The 21,051-nt window shown below is 41.1% G+C and overlaps 1 protein-coding gene and 1 pseudogene across 9 annotated transcripts in view; both read right to left on the bottom strand.

Annotated features, from left to right (window-relative positions):
- The window catches only part of EEF1AKMT1 (EEF1A lysine methyltransferase 1), a 65,670-nt gene extending 45,061 nt beyond the window's left edge, over nt 1-20,609 (bottom strand). For 7 of the 9 annotated variants that reach the window (XR_001896639.3, XM_017951113.3, XM_009191576.4 and 4 more), the window contains exons 1-2: nt 19,622-20,335; nt 1,205-1,367 (exon numbers count right to left, since the gene is read on the bottom strand). Coding sequence is in view for 7 of the 9 variants with exons in the window: in XM_017951113.3 (XP_017806602.2) it covers nt 1,205-1,348 (144 nt within the window). In the remaining 2 variants the exon portion in view is untranslated. The other 2 variants (XR_001896640.3, XM_009191577.4) reach the window with 2 other exon arrangements.
- Nucleotides 11,065-11,793, bottom strand: LOC103879069 (annotated as a pseudogene).
- Nucleotides 20,610-21,051: the final 442 nt, after the last annotated feature.

Below are 21,051 nucleotides of genomic sequence, written 5' to 3'. Positions count from 1 at the left end.
ACTTCAAGCCTTGTCTGTTTCTCAACTATTTCCTTTAAAAAAAAAAATTATAGGTTCCTGGTCATGTTAGGAGTTTCCTTCAACTCATTTTTTTCTAATCCCTATTGTAATTCAGATGATAAAAATATAATTGAAATACATATTATACACCAGAAACTATTCATATCTTCTTTAAATTTCCTTCTCATCAATTTTTCAATACATGTTTAATTCCCCAATTTCCAGCAATGATAATATTTTCTCTTTCCACCAGGATTTCTGGGGTCCATAAAAACCAGTAGGTGTATCTGTATCCAAAAATGTGTTGGAAGAAGTTTGTGTTGGACATAAGGTATTATTGACAGAGGCAGACAAATGCCTAGGCAGATGGGTTGGGTCCCCAGTAAACCCTACCTCCAAGACAAAGACAGTTTAAAGCCTGAAAGCCAAGCTACAAGTTAAATCCTTGGACCAGACTGAGAACTTGTCTTCCCGTTTGCACACTTTCTTCTGATTGTTCTCCACTCTTTACCTATTTTACATATACTTACCCTTTCCTACTTGTTTTTTCTACACTGTTGTGCCCACCTTTGAGTGGTGCCTTCACCTTCACCGTTTTTGCATACTCACAAACCAATCAGCACACAGTCCCCATTCTGAGTCCATAAAGGCCCCAGACCCAACCACATGGCATAACCATCCCCAACCCTGCGTCCCATCTCTGCTGAAAGCAGTTTTCATCACTCATTAAAATTCTTCCCCACTCTCTTCACTCTCCAGTGTCCCTCATATCCTCATTCTTCTTGGACGTAGTACAAGAGCTTGGGAACCGCTGAATGTGGGTACGAGCTATAACACAGCCAAGCTGGTGCACACCAGCATGGCCAAGCAAGGCCTGGGTGGGGTACTGCCAGCTGAGGGTCCCCAGCTTGCAAAGTGACCAAGCAGAAAAATCCTGTATCATTATCTCCTTATCTGAAAAATCCCATCTTCTGATCACCAACCAGCCTGATAGTCAGAATCAAGAACAGCTGTTCAAGAAAGCTGTTGCACTGTTCTAAAATGTTCACTAACTGCTTTCTGTCTTAGCTCCCCATAGAGAGGTTCAGATCCCAAATGACAGGTGACAGAGATTCCAGTTTTAAGTGAGAAAAACACTGGACTAATGCACAGAGTAGGTTTCACATCAATACTTCCTGATGGCTGCGAAATGCCATTTACTTACCCAATTCTCTTCTATTATTCCAATGTTATATTTATCATCCTCGCCTAGGTCAATTTGTTGTTTTTGCTCAGCATAAAATTCCTGGAGAGCTGCTAAAGTGTGGGCAGAAAGCTGGGGTGTCTCGTCATCTTCCAAATCACTCATTTCACAAGTTGTTTATAACCTGCAGATCAAGAAATAAATGTTCTATGCAGATTTTGTTTCCCCTTCCCATCCAGAAATGATTTTTTAAAAATTTTGTTTAACAGCAAGAATCCAAACTGAAGTGAATTTTATACAAGTAAACCAAAAATGAAATTCTAAGCCCCCCAGCCAACTGAATAAATCCCTCTTCTGGGGCCAAGTAAACCTGAAAAACCAGGCCACGGTGGAAGGACATATCTCATTATACTCCCCTTCCTTTGGAATTCAGATACAACTGACCAGTATTAACATTAAAACAGAAATCTAAAGAGTGACAAAACAGACTCTTTGTAACAATAAGATATCAAATTCCAATCTGACTCTAGTATAGCACACACAACAGATAACAGGCCCCAAAAGAAGTTGAAGTATTTTATCCCCAATATCCCCAAATATATTTTCTGATTTTTTTTTTTTTTTTTTTTTTTGAGACAGAGTCTCGCTCTGTCGCCCAGGCTGGAGTGCAGTGGCCCAATCTTGGCTCACTGTAAGCTCCGCCTCCCGGGTTCATGCCATTCTCCTGCCTCAGCCTCCCCAGTAGCTGGAACTACAGGCGCCCACCACCACGTCCGGCTACTTTTTTGTATTTTTAGTAGAGATGGGATTTCACCATGTTAGCCAGGATGGTCTTGATCTGCTGACCTCGTGATCTGCATGCCTCAGCCTCCCAAAGTGCTGGGATTATAGGTGTGAGCCACTGTACCCGACCTTTTGACATATTTTGAAATGGCCCTGAAAAGTTGTCTCCTGTGGAGAAAATCTACATACTATAGAGAAGTCCATTCTCTTTCCAAGTCTTCTCCGGACCCAGGAGAGATTAAGAATCTGGCACCTTTTTCAGTCTGATAGAGGCATTTAGCATCGCTTCTCGCTGAAGCCTGCTGCCTGCAGGCTTCATCTACAGAATAATAAGAACCTTGGTCTCCAGAACCCCTTATCTTAATCCAGACACTCCTTTCCATTGATTCCAAGATAATAACTTAACTCTTTCAACCAACTGCCAATCAAAAAAAATTTTGACTCTACCTATGACCAGGAAGCCCTCCACTTTCAGTTGTCCTGCCTTTCTGGACCAAACCATTATATACCTCACATGTACTGATTGATGTCTTATGTCTCCCTAAAACATATAAAGCCAATTTCTTCTGAATAGTTTTATTTATATATACATCAAACAAATTATGGCATATAAATCATGTATCGTATTTTGGCTAGCTTATATATCCTCAGTATGAGAAACAGATGGTCAACATAAGAGTAGATCATACTGCCCAAAGCAATCTACAGATCTGATACAATTCCTAACAAATTACAAACATCATTTTTCACAGAATTAAAAAAAAATTCTAAAATTCATGTGGAACCAAAAAAGAAAATGAATAGCCAAAGCAATTCTAAGCAAAAAGAAGAAAGCCAGAAGCATCCCATTACTTGACTTCAAACTATACTACAAGGTTATAATAACCAAAACAGCATGGTACAGGTTAAAAAAAAAAAAAAGATACATAATGGAATACAATAGAAAACCCAGAAATGAAGCCACACACATACAATCAACTGGTCTTTGACCAAGTCAACAAAAATAAATAATGGGGAAAGGATATTCTATCCAATAAATGGTGCTGAGAAAACTAGCTAGCCATTTGCAGAAGAGTAAAACTGGACGCCTACCTCTTACCAGATACAAAAATTAACTCAAGACGTATTAAAGACTGAAATGTAATACCTCAAACTATAAAAACTCTAGGAGAAAATATAAGAAAAATTCTTTTGGACATTGGCTTAGGCAAATAATTTATGACTGAGACCTCAAAAGTAATTGCAACAAAATAAAAAATTGACCAATGGTAAAGCTCTGCACAGCAAAAACAACAAACAACAAAGTAAATAGACAACCTACAGAATCGGAAAAAATATTTGCAAACTATGCATCCAACAAAAGACTAATATACAGAGTCTATTAAGAAAATTAAATCAACAAGAAAAAAAGAATCGCATTAAAAAGTGGGCAGAGTACACGATCAAAATAAGGCACACAAGTGCCAAGAAACATGAAAAAATGCTCAACATCACTAATTATCAGAGAAGTGCAAATTAAAATTACAACGAGATGCCATCTCACACCAGTCGGAATGGCTATTATTAAAAAGTCAATAAATAGGCCGGACACGATGGCTCAGGCCTGTAATCCCAGCGCTTTGGAAGGCCCAGGCGGGCAGATCACGAGATCAGGAGATCGAAACTATCCTAGCCAACACGGTGAAATCCGTCTCTACTAAAAATACAAAAAAATTAGTCAGGTTGGTGGCGGGCGCCTGTAGTCCCAGCTACTCAGGAGGCTGAGGCAAAAGAATGGCATGAACCCGGGAGGTGGAGCTTGCAGTGAGCTGACATTGTGCCATTGCTCTCTAGCCTGGGCGACAGAGCAAGACTCTGTCTCAAAAAAAAAAAAAAAGTCAAAAAATAACAGATGTGGGCAAGGATATGAGAAAAGGGAATGCTTATACACTGCTGGTATGAATGTAAGTTAGTTAATCCTATGGAAAACAAAAAGACCCCTGTACTAGTCTGTTTATTGCAGGACTATTCACAATAGTAAAGCCATGGAATCAACATAAGTGTCCTATCAAAGATGGGCTGGATAAAGAAAATGTGGTACATATACACCATGGATTAGTACACAGCCATAAAAAAGAGTGAAATCATGTCCTTTGCAGCAACATGGATGCAGCTACAGGCTATTATCCTTCGTGAAATAAAAGAGAAACAGAAAACCAAATACCACATGCTCTCACTTGTAGATGGGAGCTAAACAATGGGTACAGGTGGACATAAAGACAGAAATAATAGATACCAGAGACTCCAAAAGAGGAGCAGGAAAGAGTAGGGGAAGGATTGAAAAAACTACCTATCAGATACTATGTTCAATATTGGGTGATGGGTTCACTAGAAACCCAAACTCCAGCATCACCCAATATACCCATGTGAAAAACCTGCACATGTATGCCCTGAATCTAAAATTAAAAATAAAAATAAAACATTTTTTAAAAATATACATATTCTAAAAAATAAAAATTTAAAAATTCACAGACAAAACAAATACATCGAAATAATGGACATACTTAATGCTGATGAGAATGTAGTGATATTGGTATACTATCTAATTTAGATAACAATTTAAATTGGCATAATCTTTTGGAAAGGAATCTGATAATTTGGACATAAATATTTCTACTTTCTACACCAATTCTCATTCCTAAGCTTTCTACTCTGAAATAATCACAGATTCACAGGAAGTTGCAAAAATAATGGAGGTCCGTCCCATGTATCCTTCCACCTATTTTTCCACAATGGTAACAACTTATATAACTACAGTACAATGTCAAACCAGGAAATGAACAGTACAATCCACAGAGCTCATTTAGTTCAACAGTTTTACACACATTTATTTGCACATGTATGCACATGTGTATAGTTCTATATAATGCTATCACTGTAGATTCATGAAAACACTTCCTTGGATAAGAGACAGAATATACCAGCACCACAGAGATGAGTTGTACTACCTTTTTAAAGTCATTCCCATCCTCTCCCACCTCACCCTCCATTCCTAACCCCTGGAGAGCACGAATTTGTTCTCCATTTCAATAATTTTGTCACTTCAAGAATTTTAGATAAATGGAATCATACATTACACAACTTGAGATTGTCATTTTTCACTCAGCATGGTTTAAAATTTACCCAGGATGTTCTGTGTATCAATAATTCATTTCTTTTTATTGCTGAGTAGTAATCCATAGTATGGCCACACTTTACTTAACCATTCACCCCCTAAAACATTTGGGCTGTTTCCAATTTTAAGCAATTACAAATAGAGCTGTTGTGAACATTCCTGTATAATGTATAGGAATATTCATTTTCATTTCTCTGGATAAATGCTCAAGAGTATGATGTTGGATTTTATGGTTAGAGTGTGTTTATTTTGAGGACATCAAAAAATTTATTTCATGATGATAAATTAAAAGAGAGTTTTATCAAATGAAGAACTGAATCCCTGTACTATGCGGTTTACTGTGGCCAGAGAAGTCAGGGTTCTCTTTGCAATCATGTAGTTTGTTTTTGAAATGCCTACTGAAGTGAAATGTGCAAATTTTAGAACATCCTTATTGAGATCTAATTCATATACCATACAATTCATCTATTTAAAGTGTACAATTGAGGTGGAATGTGGGAGGCTGGGGCAGGAGGATCACTTGGGCCTAGGAGTTTGAGGCCAGCCTGGGCAATACAGTGAGACCTTGTCTCTAAAAAATGTTTTTTAAAAATTAGCTGAGTGTGATGGCATGTGCCTGTAGACCCAGCTACATGGGAGGCTGAGGTGGGAGGATCACTTAAGTCCGGAGACATAGGATATAGTGAGTCAAGATCATACCACTGTACTCCAGCCTGAGTAACAGAACGAGAACCTGTGTCAAAAAAAAAAAAAAAGATAAAAAAATAAAGTGTATAATTCAGTGACTTTTAGTATATTCAGAGTTGTGCAACCATCACTATAATCACATTTTAGAACATTTTCAAAACTCCCAAGAGTTTTGCTCTTTTTTTTTGCCATACCTTATTAGCGTGCATCCCTATCTCCCCATCCACACTTAGCCCTAGGCAACCACTAATCTACTTTGTCGGTATGTATTTGGTTACTCTGCACATAACAAAATCCCATGTACAAATGGAATCATACAATATGTAGTCTTTTGTAAATAGTTCTGTTTAGTTTTGTAAGTAATTGCCAAACATTTTTCTTGAGTGTCTGTACCATTTTACATTTCCTCTAGCAGTATCTGAGAGATCCAGTTCCTTTGCATCCTCACCAGGATTTGGTATTTATTTTAGCTGTCTCAATGTGTGTGTAGTGCTAGCTTCTGGTAGTGTTAATTCACATTTCCTGAATGCTTAATGTTGAACGTGTTCTCATATTTCTATCTGCCATCTCTTTTTATCTCTGGTAAAATTTCTGCTCATGTCTCTTGCTATAGCTCAATATATCATTTTCTTTTATGGATCTTGTATTTGGTGCTAAGGATGTGTCAACCACTGAGTCCCAAAGTAGTTTTGTTTTTTGTTTGAGATGGAGACTCACTCTGTCTCACAGGCTGGAGTGCAGTGGCGCAATCTTGGCTCCCTGCAACCTCTGCCTCCCGGGTTCAAGTGAATCTCTTGCCTCAGCCTCCTGAGTAGCTAGGATCACAGGCATGTGCCACGACGACCAGCTAATTTTTGTATTTTTAGTCGAGATGGGGTTTTGCCATGTTGGCCAGGCTGGTCTCAAACTCCTGACGTCAGGTGATCTGCTCCCCTTGGCCTCCCAAAGTGCTGGTATTACAAGTGTGAGCCACCATGTTTGGCCCCAAAGACGTTTTATAAAACTTTTTCTATTATGCTTCACATAAAAGTTTTAGGTCAGGTTCTTTTTTGTTGTTGTTATTGTGTGCGGATGTACAAATTGCTCCAACATTTGTTGAGAAGGCTATTTTTGAAATTGCATTTTCACCTTTGTCAAAAATCAGTTAAGGACATTTGTATAGGTCTATTTCTGGGTTCTCTGTTCTGTCCCACTGATCTGGGTCTACTGAAAATACCATTCTTGATGACTGAAGTTGAATATTGAGTCTTAAAATCAGTTGGCATGTTTCTTCGTATTTTACTCTTCTTATACAAAAAATGTTTTAATCTAGTTCCTTTGCCTTTCTCTACAAAGTTTAAAATAAGCTTATGTATAGCTATAAAAAAAAAATCTTCCTGGGAATTTGATAAACATTGTATTAAAACTGTATATCAATTTAGAAAGGATTGATATCTTTATTTTTGGGGGGTCTTCCAATCCATAAAACATAAAACATAGCACATCTCTCAATTTACTTAGTTCATCTTTGATTTATTTCATCAGTCTTTTTTTTTTTTTTTTGAGACAGAGTCTTGCTCTGTTGCCCAGGCTGGAGTGCAGTGGCGTGATCTCGGCTCACTGCAAGCTCCACCTCCCGGGTTCATGCCATTCTCCTGCCTTAGCCTCCCGAGTAGCTGGGACTGCAAGCACCCCTGCCACGACCCCAGCTAATTTTTTGTATTTTTAGTAGAGATGGGGTTTCACTGTGTTAGCCAGGATGGTCTCGATCTCCTGACCTCGTGATCTGCCCACCTCAGCCTCCCAAAGTGCTGGGATTACAGACATGAGCCACTGCTCCCAGCCTCATCAGTCTTTTGTAATTTTCAACACACAGGTCCCGCACTTGTTTTGTTAGATTTATATCACTTTCATTTCAGGGAGCAGGGAGATGTGGCAATGGTAAACGAATTTTTTCAAATTTGATTCAATGTGTTAAATGTTAATATATAAAAATACTGATTTTTGTGTTTTGCTCTATCCTGTAATAATGATGAACTCTTACATTATTTCTAGTAGATCCTTTAGAGACTCCTTGGGATTTTATACTTAGAAAATCATCTCTGGCTGGGTGTGGTGGTTCATGCCTGTAATCCCAGCACTTTGGGAGGCTGAGGTGGGCGGATCACCTGAGGTCGGGAGTTCAAGACCAGCCTGACCAACATAGAGAAACCCTCCCTCTACTTAAAATACAAAATTGGCTGGACGTGGTGGCACATGCCTATAATCCCAGCTATTTGGGAGGCTGAAGCAGGAGAATCACTTGAACCCGGGAGGCGGAGGTTGTGGTGAGTCAAGATCGCGCCATTGCACTCCAGCCTGGGCAACGAGAGGGAAACTCCACCTCAAAAAAGAAAAGAAAAGAAAAGAAAATCATCTCTGAAATCAGGAATCATTTTATTTATTCCTTTCCAATTTAGATACCATTTATTTCCTTTTCTTGCCTTATAGCACTGGCTAGGACTTTTTTTTTTTTTTTTTTTTTTTTTTTTTTTTAAATTTGAGACAGAGTCTTTCTTTGTCACCAGGCTGGAGTGCAATGGTGTGTTCTCGGCTCACTGCAACCTCCACCTCCTGGATTCAAGTGATTCTCCCTGCTTCAGCATCCCGAGTAGCTGGGATTACAGGTGCCTGCCACCACATTCAGCTATTTTTTTTTTTTTTTGCATTTTTATTAGAGACGGGGTTTCGCCATGCTGGTCAGGCTGGTCTTGAACTCCTAACCTGAAGTGATCCACCCACCTTGGCCTCTCAAAGTGCTGGATTACAGGCATGAACCATCGTGCCCGGCCAGGACTTCTAGTAAGTTGAATAGGAGTGGTAAGAGCAGATATCCTATGCTTGTCCCAGATTTTAAGTGGGAAGCCATTCAATCTTTCACCATTAAGTACGATGCAGCCACAACCTTCTGGGCTCAAGTGATCTTTCCACCTCAACCTCCCAAGTAGCTGGGACTACAGGCGTGCGTCACCATGCCCAGCTAACATTTTTATATTTTATAGAGATGGCGTCCCACTTTGGTGCCCAGGCTGGTCTCAAACTGCTGAGCTCAAGTGTTCTTCCTGCCGCAGCCTCCAAAATGCTGGGATTACAGGTGTGAGCCACTACACCCAGAGTGTAGATGTTTTATGTTAAGATGAGGAAGTTCCCTTTATTAGTAGTTTGCCAAGTTTGGTCATGAATGGGTGTTGAATTTTCAAATAACTTTTTGATATCAACTTATACAATCGTGATTTCTCTTTAACCTCATGATATAAATTAAACTGACTGATTTTCTATTAAACCAGTCTCACATTCCTGGAATAGGTTCCACTTAATTGTGGTATATAATTCTTCTTATGTATTTCTAGATCATATTTACTAATATTTTGCTGAGGATTCCGTCACCTATCTTCGGGAGGTATATTGGTCTATAGTTGCCACCCAGTGGTATTTTGTTACAGCATCCCTAGCATTTAAGGCCTGAATTTTTTTTTTTTTTGAAACAGAGTTTGGCTATTGTCACCAGGCTGCAGTGCAATGGCTCGATCTCAGCTCACTGCAACCTCTATCTCCTGGGTTCAAGTGATTCTCCAGCCTCAGCCTCCCCAGTAGCTGGGATTACAGGGACCCACCACCCCACCTGGCTAATTTTTGCATTTTTAGTAGAGATGGAGCTTCACCATGTTGGCCAGGCCAGTCTCAAACTCCTGACCTCCAGTGATCGCCCGCCTTGACCTCCCAAAGTGCTGGAATTACAGGCATGAGCCACCATGCCTGGCCTGAAAACTTCTGTTATAAGAGGCCTTTAATTGCAAATTCAATACTTACAGGGCTATTCACATTATCAATTTCATATTGGGTGAGTTCTAGTAGTTTGTAGTTTCAACGAATTGGTCCACTTCATCTAAGTTGTTAAAATTTATCTGTATAGAGATGTTTATAGCAGTGCCTAATTGTTTCTAATGTCTTTAGGATCCGTACTGATATCCCCATTTCATTCCTAATGTCAGTAATTTCTATTTTCTCTTTTTTCTTACTAAAGGTTCATTAATTTTATTGATCTCTTTTAAAAAATAAGTTTTTGCATCGACTTTGTTTTCAACTTCACTGATTTCTGCCTTTCATTTCCTTCCTTCTACTTTCTTTGCATTTGTTTTATTTTAAGCTACCTTTTTGATCTGGGAGTTTAGAACACTGTTTTGAGACCATTCTAATTTAAGCGTTTAGTGCTTTAAATTCCCTTTTAGCAACATCCCAGCAAATTTGTATACTTTTTCACCCATTTTCATTCAGTTCAGTGTACTTTTAAATTCCTGTCTGGCTCATATATTATTTAGAAGTACACTGTTTAATTTCCAAGTGTTTGGAGATTTTCGTTAGGTTTTCTAGCATGTATAATTTCAATACTTTTTTCAAATGCTGAAGTTTGTGTAATGGCTATGGATATGGCCTATGTTGGTGAAATGTTCCATGAATACTTGAAAATAATGTGTATTTTGATGTTGTTGGGTGAAGGGTTACATAAATGTGAATAGATCCTTTCGGTTAATGGTGTTATTAAGTCCCCTGTATCCTTGCTGGTTTCCCATCTAGTAGTTCTATCGATTGCTGAGAGGGAATTGAAGTACCCAGCTGTAATTGTGGATTCAGTTTTTACTTCATGCTTCATGTAATTTAAATTGTTCTCATTTGGTACGTACACTCTTAGAATTGTTATTTGTTCTTGATGAATTCACTCTTATCATTATGTAATTCTGTTGTTGTTGTTCTGGTGATTTCTTTACTCTTTTTTTTTTGTTTTTTTTTTTTTGTTTTTTTTTTTTTTGAGACGGAGTCTCGCTCTCTCGCCCAGGCTGGAGTGCAGTGGCTGGATCTCAGCTCACTGCAAGCTCCACCTCCCAGGTTTACGCCATTCTCCTGCCTCAGCCTCCCGAGTAGCTGGGACCACAGGCACCCGCCACCTCGCCTGGCTAGTTTTTTTGTATATTTTAGTAGAGACGGGGTTTCACCATGTTAGCCAGGATGGTCTTGATCTCCTGACCTCGTGATCCGCTCGTCTCGGCCTCCCAAAGTGCTGGGATTACAGGCTTGAGCCACCGCGCCCGGCCTTTTTTTAATTTTTTTAACTTATTTGCATATTTTAAAAATTGTGCATTCCGATAATTAAAATCATTTGAACAACAACAACAAAAAAAGGCACTCTAATTAAACTGCATTACAGCCTGCAGGACACCTTGGGCCAGCTTGGTTTTACTCCAGATTTCACTGTCGTCCCACCCCCACTTCTTCCACCCCACTTCTTCCTTCACCAACATGCAAGTTCTTTCCTTCCCTGCCAGCCAGATAGACAGATGGAAGAGGCAGGCGAGGCCTTCGTTGTCAGTAGTTCTTTTATGTGACAGGGGCAGCACAGTCATTTAAACTTGATCCAACCTCTTTGCATCTTACAAGTTAAACAGCTAAAAGAAGTACAATAAGGTGGCAATGCTTGTGGAATGTACAGTGCATAGTGGCGGCACACGCCTCATTACGATTCGCCTGCTTGCTTCTCCTGTTCAATCGTTTCTTTGGAAGGCGGTGGATTTTTCTCTTGCAGTCTCGTCTTCTTCAGTTTCGATTTATCGAATTTCTCGATCTCAGCCATATTGGGTTTGTCAGACATGGTTGCGGAGGAAAAGCAGAGCGAGGCACGCAAGAACAAGCGAAGTCTGCTCTGCCCAGTGGCCACCACCAAGTTGACTTCTTTACTCTTATGTCTACTTTACCTGCTATCAATAAAAGTGCTCATGCTTTTTAAAAAAATCTTCTATGGTATATATTTTCCTTCCTTTCACTTTCAACACACACACACCCTGCTAATTTTGAAGAGTTTCTTGTGGGCAGCACATAGTTTTCTTCTAAAAAAAAAAAATCCTGGCCAGGCGCAGTGGGTGGCTCACGCCTGTTATCCCAGCACTGTGGGAGGCTGAGGCGGGCAGATCACGAGGTCACGAGTTCGAGACCAGCCTGGTCAACATAGTGAACCCTGGTCTCTACTAAAAATACAAAAACTAGCCAGGCATGGTACCTCTAATCCCAGCTACTAGGGAGGCTGAGGCAGGAAAATCGCTTGAACCCAGGAGGCGAAGGTTGCAGTAAGTGAGATTGTGCCATTGCACTCCAGCCCAGGCAACAGTGTGAGACTCCAACTCAAAAATAAAAATAAAAATAAAAAATAAATCCTTACTGATAAGCTCTTTTATTGGTACATTTAGACCTTTAACACTTAATGTTGTTACTGATATATTGTGCTTAAGTCTGCTATTTCATTATTTGCTTTCTGTTTCTTTCCTTGGTTTTTTTTTTTTTTTTTTGAGATGGAGTTTCACTTTCGCCCAGGCTGGAGTGCAGTGACGCAGTCTTGGCTCACTGCAACCTCCGCCTCCCGATTTCAAGTAATTCTCCTGCCTCAGCCTCCCCAGTAACTGGGATTACAGGTGCCCGCCACCACGCCCAGCTAATTTTTGTATTTTTTATTAGAGACAGGGGTTCACCATGTTGGCCAGGCTGGTCTTGAACTCCTGACCTTGTGGTCTGCCCGCCCTCTTCCCTTGGTTTTAATTCTTGTTTCATTTTCTAGCTTTCATATATGCTTCTTGAATTTTTCTTTTTAGAATTATTTTATACCAAAAGACAAACAGGCAAAACATTTCAATAGGCACTTTATAAAAGATGACACACAGATAATCAAAAATCATATGAAAAGGTGTTCAACCTTGTCATCAGGGAATGCAAATTATAATCATAATGAGGTACCACTATACACCTACCAGACTGACCGCAATTAAGAAGTCTAACATCAAGTAGGCATATATATATATGAAAAGATGCTCAAAGTAGAAATATATAATAGAGGCTGGGCATGGTGGCTCAAACCTGTAATCCCAGCACTTTGGGAGGCCAAGGTGGGCAGATCATGAGGTTAGGAGTTCAAAACCAGCCTGGGCAACATGGTGAAACCCCATCTCTACTAAAAATACAAAAAAATTAGCCAGGCATGTTGGCGTGCACCTGTGATCTCAGCTATTTAGGAGGCTGAGGCAGTAGAATCGCTTGAACCTGGGAGGTGGAGGTTGCAGTGAGCACACATCACACCACTGCACTCCAGCCTGGGTGACAAGAGTGAGACTCCATCTCAAAAAAAAAACAGAAGGAAAAGAAAAGGAAAAAAAACATGTAATAGAAAAAATTAAACTCAACTGAAATGTCCAGCTATTAGATAGTATAGATCGTTGTATATTCCTACAGTATAAATATATTCACTACACAGCAGTGAAAACATTTTATAAATCTATTTCTTTCTCTATTGTTAGCTTACTAGCTGTGACTATTTAAGAGGTTGCTTAAGAATTATGGTATATGGCCGGGTGTGATGGCTCACATCTGTAATCCCAGCACTTTGGGAGGCTGAGGCAGGCAGATCACCTGAGGTCTGGAGTTTGAGACCAGCCTGACCAATATGGTGAAATCCTGTCTCTACTAAAAATACAAAAATTAGCCGGGTGTGATGGCAGGTGCCTGTAGTCCCAGCTACTCGGGAGGCTGAGACAAGAGAATTGCTTGAACCCAGGAGGCAGAGGTTGCAGCGAGCCGAGATCACGCCACTGCACTCCAGCCTGGGCAACAGAGCCAGATTCTGTCTCAAAAAAAGGAAAGAAACTTCTGATAGTATACATAAATCCATTTCTCTTCTCCAAATCTTTGTGTTACTGTTGTCATACATCCTACTTTTTACATTTGTTATAAATGCCACATTACATTGTTAAATTAAAAACTCATATATATATTTAACTCCTCATTCTGTTGAATAGCTATTTCCAGCTGGTGTCATTTTCCTTCTGCTTGAATGTCTTCGTTGAACATTCCTTGTAGTACAATTCTGCTGGTGATGCATTCTCTCAGCTTTTGCTTCTGATAATGTCTGTTTAACTGTGGGTATAGAATTTGAGGTTGACACGTTTTCTTTTGGTATTTTAAAGATAGTCCTCCACTGTCTATTCACTGCATTGTTTCCACACATAAAATCTGCTGTAATTCTTATTTTTCTTCATGTGTTTCTTTTCTATGGTTTTAAAGGTTTTTCTCTTTATTACTGGTTTTGGGTATTTGATTATTATGTGCCTTGGTGTGGTTTTTTACATATTTCTTGTACTTTGTGTTTATTGAGCTTCTTAGATCTGTGGGTTTATAGTTTTTCACCAAAATTGGAAAAACTCTGACCATTATTTCCCAAGTAATCTTCTGCCGCCCTTCCCTTTCAGGGACTCCAATTATACACATATTTAGTAGCTTCACATTGTACCACAGCTCTTTGATGCTTTCTTCATTTTAAACTTCTTTCTCTTTGTATTTCATTTGTGATGGTTTCTATTTCTAGTGTTCAAGTTTACTAATCTTCTATTCTTCTATGCCTAATCTATTAATCCCCTACAGTGTAATTTTCACCACAGACATTTAATCTCAGACATCTCCAAAAGTTAAATGAGTCTTTATTTGCATATTTCCAGTTAACATGTTCAATCTTCCCTGTAGCTTTTTGAAAGCATAGAATATAAATTTATTTTAGCATCCTTGTCCACTACTTCTAACATACATCTATTCTGGGTCAGTTTCAGTGGACTGATTTTCCCATTATGGATTGTATTTTCTTGATTTTTTACATGTCTGATAGTTTTTTTAATTGAATGCCAGACATTGTGAATTTTAACTTGTATGCTATATATTTCTGTATTCCTATATAATTATTCTTGATTTGCACTGAGACACAGTTTAGTTACTTGGAAACAATTTGATCCTTTCAGGTCTCATTTTTAAGACTGTTAGACAAGAGCAGAGCAGCACTTAGTCTAGACTGATTACGCCCCATTACTGAGGCAAAACCCTTTGAAGTACTCTATCCAATGCCCCATAAATTATGAGGTTTTCCAGTCCAGCTGGTAGAAAAAGACACTATTCTTGGTCTTGAATGAGTCAGGTACTGTTCCTTCAGATCTTTTCAGATGTTTATTTCCGTATCTTCCAGTAGTTTCTCAAGGAGGTCCCTTTGCAGATACCTGGAGTTCTTTCTCTATTCTCTCTGGTACTCAGCCTTGCACTCTAACCATCTTGGCCTACCCAGATTCTCAGCTATTAGTGTATTTTATGTGTGGCCCAAGACAATTCTTATTCCAATGTGGCCCAGGGAAGCCAAAAGACTGGACATCTCAATCTTTTGAACGGTCTATTGGAAGGCTAAGATTGTAAATAGTGGTTAATTTCAGCGAATTTCAGCTCTCTGATCAGCAGCAGCTACCCATTCTCACCCTCCAGCCCCCTGACAAGCAGCTATGCATGCACTCTTGTTTTAAGTCTTAATTTATAAAGGTGACAGGGAGGACATGGAGAGATCAATGCCATTGAAAAGAAAGTTTAATGTTACAATTCTCCCCAGAAATGAGGGTCATGGCATGCCACAGGGGGCCACGTGAAACTCTGTCATGAGCAGAGACCACAAAGCAGAGAAAGGACCTGAGACTATGCCTTTATTGCTAAGTAAGTGGGAAGGATCTAGGTGGGGACATCCCCTATAGGGCATAAAGCAAAAACAGGCATTCTATGGTTGTCACCAGGAAGTCTGTGATATGAGGTTTGTGCACCCACAAGAGAGGGCTTAAAAGGATGATGTAAACAACTTTAGCCTTTAGTTTATCCCTGTAATTAATACATGCCAAATAGGCAAACACAAAATCTAAACACAGAATAGTTCCAGGAGCAGCTTGGCTATGCACACATTGAGGAACACCTTGCATAAAACTTACAGGAAATACCTGTCTTTCAAACATTGGAATAATCTGTTCTGACTACCTTTGCTGCTTCTAATAAGAAAGCCAAAGACACAGGTGGCGGTCATTGTTGCAAGCCCCTCTCCCTCTGGCTAAAGTGACTTCCAGCAGATTTAAAGTGCCAGCACCTTTCCCCCACGCTTTTACTTTTCTTTTTTACCCTTTCGGGAAGCCAGACATCTAAGGACTGAGACATTCAAACACAATGGCTTCCAGAGTTATCACATTATTATTCAAATGCCTAATTTTCAACATAAACATTACAAGGCACACAAAGAAACAGGAAAGTACAGCCCATTCAAAGGAAAAAAATAAATCAAGAGAAACCATCCCTGAGAAAGACTAGATGGTTGGCCTCATAGACAAAGACTTTAAAAAACTATCTTAAAGATTCTCAGATAACTAAAGAAAGGTGTAGAGTAAGTGAGGAAAATGACATATGAACAAAATTGGAAATATAAATAGAAACAGAAAACAAAAGAAGACTAGAAATTCTGGAGCTGAAAAGTACAACAATGAAATGAAAAACTCACTAGAGGAATTAAAAGCAGTTTTAAGCAGGCAAAAGAGAATCAGCAAGCATGAATATAGGAAAATGAAATATACACATACAATGGAATATGATTCCCTTGGAAAAGAAGGAAATTCTGATATATGCTACAATATAGATAAACCTTCAGGACATTATGCTGAGTGAAATAAGCCAGTCATTTAAAAAAATACTGCCTAACTCCATTTATATGAAGTACCTAGAGTTGTCAAAATCACAGAGACAGAAAGTAGAATTGTGGTTGCTAGGGGTTCGGGGGAGGGGAGAATAGGGTTGAATGGGTATAGTGTTCAGTTTTATAAGCTGAATAGTGATGGATTATCTACTTTTAAGGTTTTTATACTTAGAACTAAAAATAATTTCAGTCAACACGGGGTTGTCTATAGAAGTCCCACCAAAGAATGGTATGAATACTTGAAATGAATAGTTCTAGTTTACTGCAATAAGCACAAAGAACACATTTTCAGGAAAGCATCCGAGGACCCAACACGCTGGAATATTTCCAACTAAAAATTCCAAAGATTAGCTTGTGCGCATGCTGAACTGAGAAAACACGGCAAAATGATCTTCAAACAACTAAAAGGTTTCAATTTGGTATTTCAGAATTGTGAGTTCATACAGGAAAAAAATCAGGGAACTATTAAAAGCCAATGTTGCCTGGCAAAATTGAAAAGTACAAGTTCCTAAAAAAGGCTGCACCACAATACTGCCTAGAACTGAAAGAAAAATAAAAGTGTGTTTGTGTGTATGAGTGTGTCCATATACATATGCAGACACATACATACACACATATGCATATATATTTATCTTTGACATAGAAATAATTTTTTTTTTTTTTGAGACAGGGTTTCACTCTGTTGCCCAGGCTGGAGTGCAGTGGTGTGATCATGGCTCACTGCAGCCTCAAATTCCCCAGCTCAAGCAATTCTCCCATCTCAGCCTCCTGAGTAGCTGCGACTACAGGTGCACACCACCACACCCAGCTAATTTTTGTAGAGACAGGGGTCTCCTCATGTTGCCCAGGCTGGTCCTGAACTCCTGGACTCAAGTGATCCACCCACCTTGTTCTCCCAAAGTGCTAGGATTACCAGCATGAGCCATCATGCCCAGCCATTTCCATTTTTATTAGTACTTTCCACAGCTGCACCACTGAAGAAGGGCTTTTATTACCAGAGTCTCCTGCTGTTGCCCAGGCTGGAGTGCAGTGGTGCGATCTCAGCTCACTGCAAGCTCCGCCTCCCGGGTTCATGCCATTCTCCTGCCTCAGCCTCCCCAGCAGCTGGGACTACACACGCCCGCCACCATGCCTGGCTAATTTTTTGTATTTTTAGTAGAGATGGGGTTTCACCATGTTAGCCAGGATGGTCTCAATCTCCTGACCTCGTGATCCACCCACCTCGGCCTCCCAAAGTGCTGGGATTATAGGCGTGAGCCACCGCGCCCGGCCATCGAAGAAGGGCTTTTAAATTACAGCCTGTAACTTGTTAATCACTTAGAAATAAAACATGAAAACCAAAAAGGAATCAGTTGACTTTAAGTGCAAAACAAGGAATTCCAAAGAGCAATTTAATAAAACTGTCTACTTTCATAGCTGTAAAAGGCAATTAAGTTCCAATCTATGTAAGAATTTGATCCCAAAATAAAAGTTTGAAGTGTATCAAATCCATTCCTTTGATAATCATTTTCTACCATGTAGGAAGCACTGTTTTAGGTGGTAAGTCTCAAAGTCCTTATTCTCTTGGTGCTTACATTCTAGAGAGGAAGACAGACTAAAACAATACATATGAAATAAATGTTAGATAACAGTAAGATTAACAGAGGAACACATGGAGAGCATAGGGGGCTGCAATTTTAAGAGTCGTAGAATGTTTCCTACATTGTTAAAGTGAGTTCAAAAGTGCATCACTTCTAATGAGGAAAACTGAAATCGGTTAGCAAGATAAACATCAGAGATTAAATGAAATGGCCAGGAGCAGTGGCTCACGCCTATAATCCAAGCACTTTGGGAGGCTGAGGCGGGCATATCACCTGAGGTAAAGAATTCGGTATCAGCCTGGCCAATATGGTGAAACCCATCTCTACTAAAAATACAAAAACTAGTGAGTCGTGGTGGCAGCCGCCTATAGTCCCAGCTACTCAGGAGGCTGAGGCAGGAGAATCGCTTGAACCCGGGAGATGGAGGCTACAGTCAGCTGAGATCTCGCCATTGCACTCCAGCCTGAGTGACAAGAAACTTCATTTCAAAAAAAAAAAAATTAAATTAACCTATTTTTAACATTTTTTAAATCACTATTTCATTATAGCTTTATTATTTTTAAAATTTCTAAGGGGGTTTATGATCCAAAAGAGTTGGGAAGTACTGTTATATTATTATTATCTTTAAATTTTTTCTGGCTACTCTGGGCACACTGTCTATGGGGTAGTCCTGCACCACAAGTGGCAGTAAAAAAATTTTTCTTTATATTTTAAAATTTGTACCTATGGATTATATTGAAATTATATTATTATTAAACTGACCTTGGACCTTATGTGGCTCAGACTCTAGATCAGCAGTTCTCACAGAACGAGGAGCCCTTTTGTCGCTAAGGGGAACATCTGGCAATGCCTGGAGACATTTTTGGTTGCCATAAATGGGAAGGAGGGTGCCACTGGCATCCGGTGGGTAGAGGCTGCCGAACTTAAAATTCACAAGACAGCCCTCCACATCAAAGAAGTATCCCACCCCACAAGCTGCAGCCGAAAAATTCTAGGTTAGGCAGACACATGGCGGACACCAACGGTAAGGTGGAGGCCCTCTATAGAGAAGCACCATTCACGCTCTGGGATCAGAGTGGAGGGCCTGAGTGCGGAGAGGAGTGAAAGAGCAGGTGGAGTTTCAACTCGGCCTGAAGGAAAGGTAAGGATGAAGAGTGAGGATTTCAGAAGGATGGAACAGCCTGACCAAAGGGTCGGACACGTTGGCTTGCAGCGTAAGCAGGGATTAGCCGGCTTCTCATGGGCTGTGGTTAGTCTCTTTTTGTATAAAATTACTCAATTTCCAAGTTATCAAATTTACTTAGGGCAAAACCACCATACTATAATTTCCACATTCATTCTTGTGTGAAATTAGGTTAAGACAGTGTGACCCAGCGGAAAGAGCATTAACCTAGGAGCCATCCCAGACTCCAGTAAACCGCAGGAGAGCAAGACTCCCTCTACGAATGGGTAAGGCCTAGATATTCTCCAAATACTTTTTATAGATTGCTGTATGATTCTACCCTTAATCCAATTTACGTCCAGAAAAGGGCCAAAGATTCTCTTTTCATATTTGAGTCCCCCTGCCTCCAACAGTTCCTTCCTTACAGCTTTCCAGAATTCTATTTATCCTGTTTTTAAATTAACTTTTAAAAGGAGGTAACGCTTACAGTGAAATGCAGGTCGTAGGTGTGCAGCGCGACGTTGTGATGTACACCGCGTGTAACCACAACCCCCATCAGCAAGGCCTTCCTGTCTGACACGTGGCTCCCTCCGGGATCGTCCCAGCGCTTCTTCTGCACCTCCGAAGCTACTGGCTTCGGAGTAAAGGCAGCAGCAGTGAAGCCGTTTCGCAGTAAAGCCGCCCTCGTCCTAGTCTACACCTCGCAGCCCCCGCACCCGGCAGGGTGCCCGCCTCAGAAGCCCCGGCGACAGGGCCCGCCCTCCAGGAGCGGACAGTCAAGCCTGGTCGGGTATTTCGCCAAATCCCTCCGCGAACTTCTGAGAGCAAAGATGGAAAGGACCGCAGGCCGAGTCTTGTTTCTACGCGGAAGGAAGCCCTCCACGCGCTGCCGCAGCCTAAGGGTTCACGTCCCCCTCAGCACCAAGGCCGCCTGAGGCCCGGGAGCCAACGTGCGCGGCTCAGGACGCGGCCCCTTCAGCGACCCGGGCACGAGGCCCGACCGCGCCCAACCAGCAACCAGGACCCATTCTCAGGCCGGCGCCAGCTCCTTCCCTCAGGCATCCGCCAGCCACCGCTAACTAAACTCTTCCACCACCACCGCCCTGGAAAAAAGGTGAGACACACACACAAAAGGCACCTAACCCAGTCCAAAACCCCTCAGCGGCGCGCAGCGGGCCCCACAGCTGCGCCGGAACCCGCCACTCACCAGCCGCGCGTGCGCAGTCGCCCAGACTCGCCGTGGGCAGTGGGAGGGGCTGGCCAGAGTCGCGCTCGCGCAGGCGCAGACCCTCCCGCCCAGGCGCTTGCGCAAGACAGGCCATCTCCCGGCAGCGTCTCAATCTCGCGTTTACAATCCTGGGGGTTGTCTCCATCCTGGAGTCGTTCCTTCACTTGTCTCATCCGCTGCCTCCAAGGATGGTGGCAAGAGATATTTAAGGCCCTCACAGGGCGCAGTGGCTCACGCCTGTAATCCCAACACTTTGGGAGGCCGAGGCGGGCGGATCACCTGAGGTCAGGAGTTCGAGACCAGCCTCACCAACATGGTGAAACGTCCTCTCTACTAAAAATACAAAACTTAGCTGGGCGTGGCGGCGTGCGCCTTAATCCCAGCTACCCAGGAGGCTGAGGCGGGAGACTCGCTGGAACCCGGGAGGCAGAAGCCACACTGAGCCGAGATCACACCACAGCTACTCCAGCCTGGGCAACAGAGCAAGGCTCCGCCTAAAAAAAAAAAGGAACTAAGATCCTGATTAAAGTTAAACCCACTGTTTTGCACTGAGTCACGTAGGTTTTCAAAGTCAAGGCTTCATTGGTCGATTGCTCAGTCTTTTAATCAAATCGTTGACTTTAAATGTTGACATCAAATTGAGGCTTTGGTAAAATTTAACGGATTGGCGGTGCGGGGAGGGGAACCTT

The sequence above is a fragment of the Papio anubis genome, chromosome 15, assembly GCF_008728515.1.
Source record: "Papio anubis isolate 15944 chromosome 15, Panubis1.0, whole genome shotgun sequence".
Lineage (NCBI taxonomy): Eukaryota > Metazoa > Chordata > Mammalia > Primates > Cercopithecidae > Papio > Papio anubis.
Note: the sequence above shows the minus strand (reverse complement) of the source record. Positions and strands in the feature narration are given on the sequence as shown.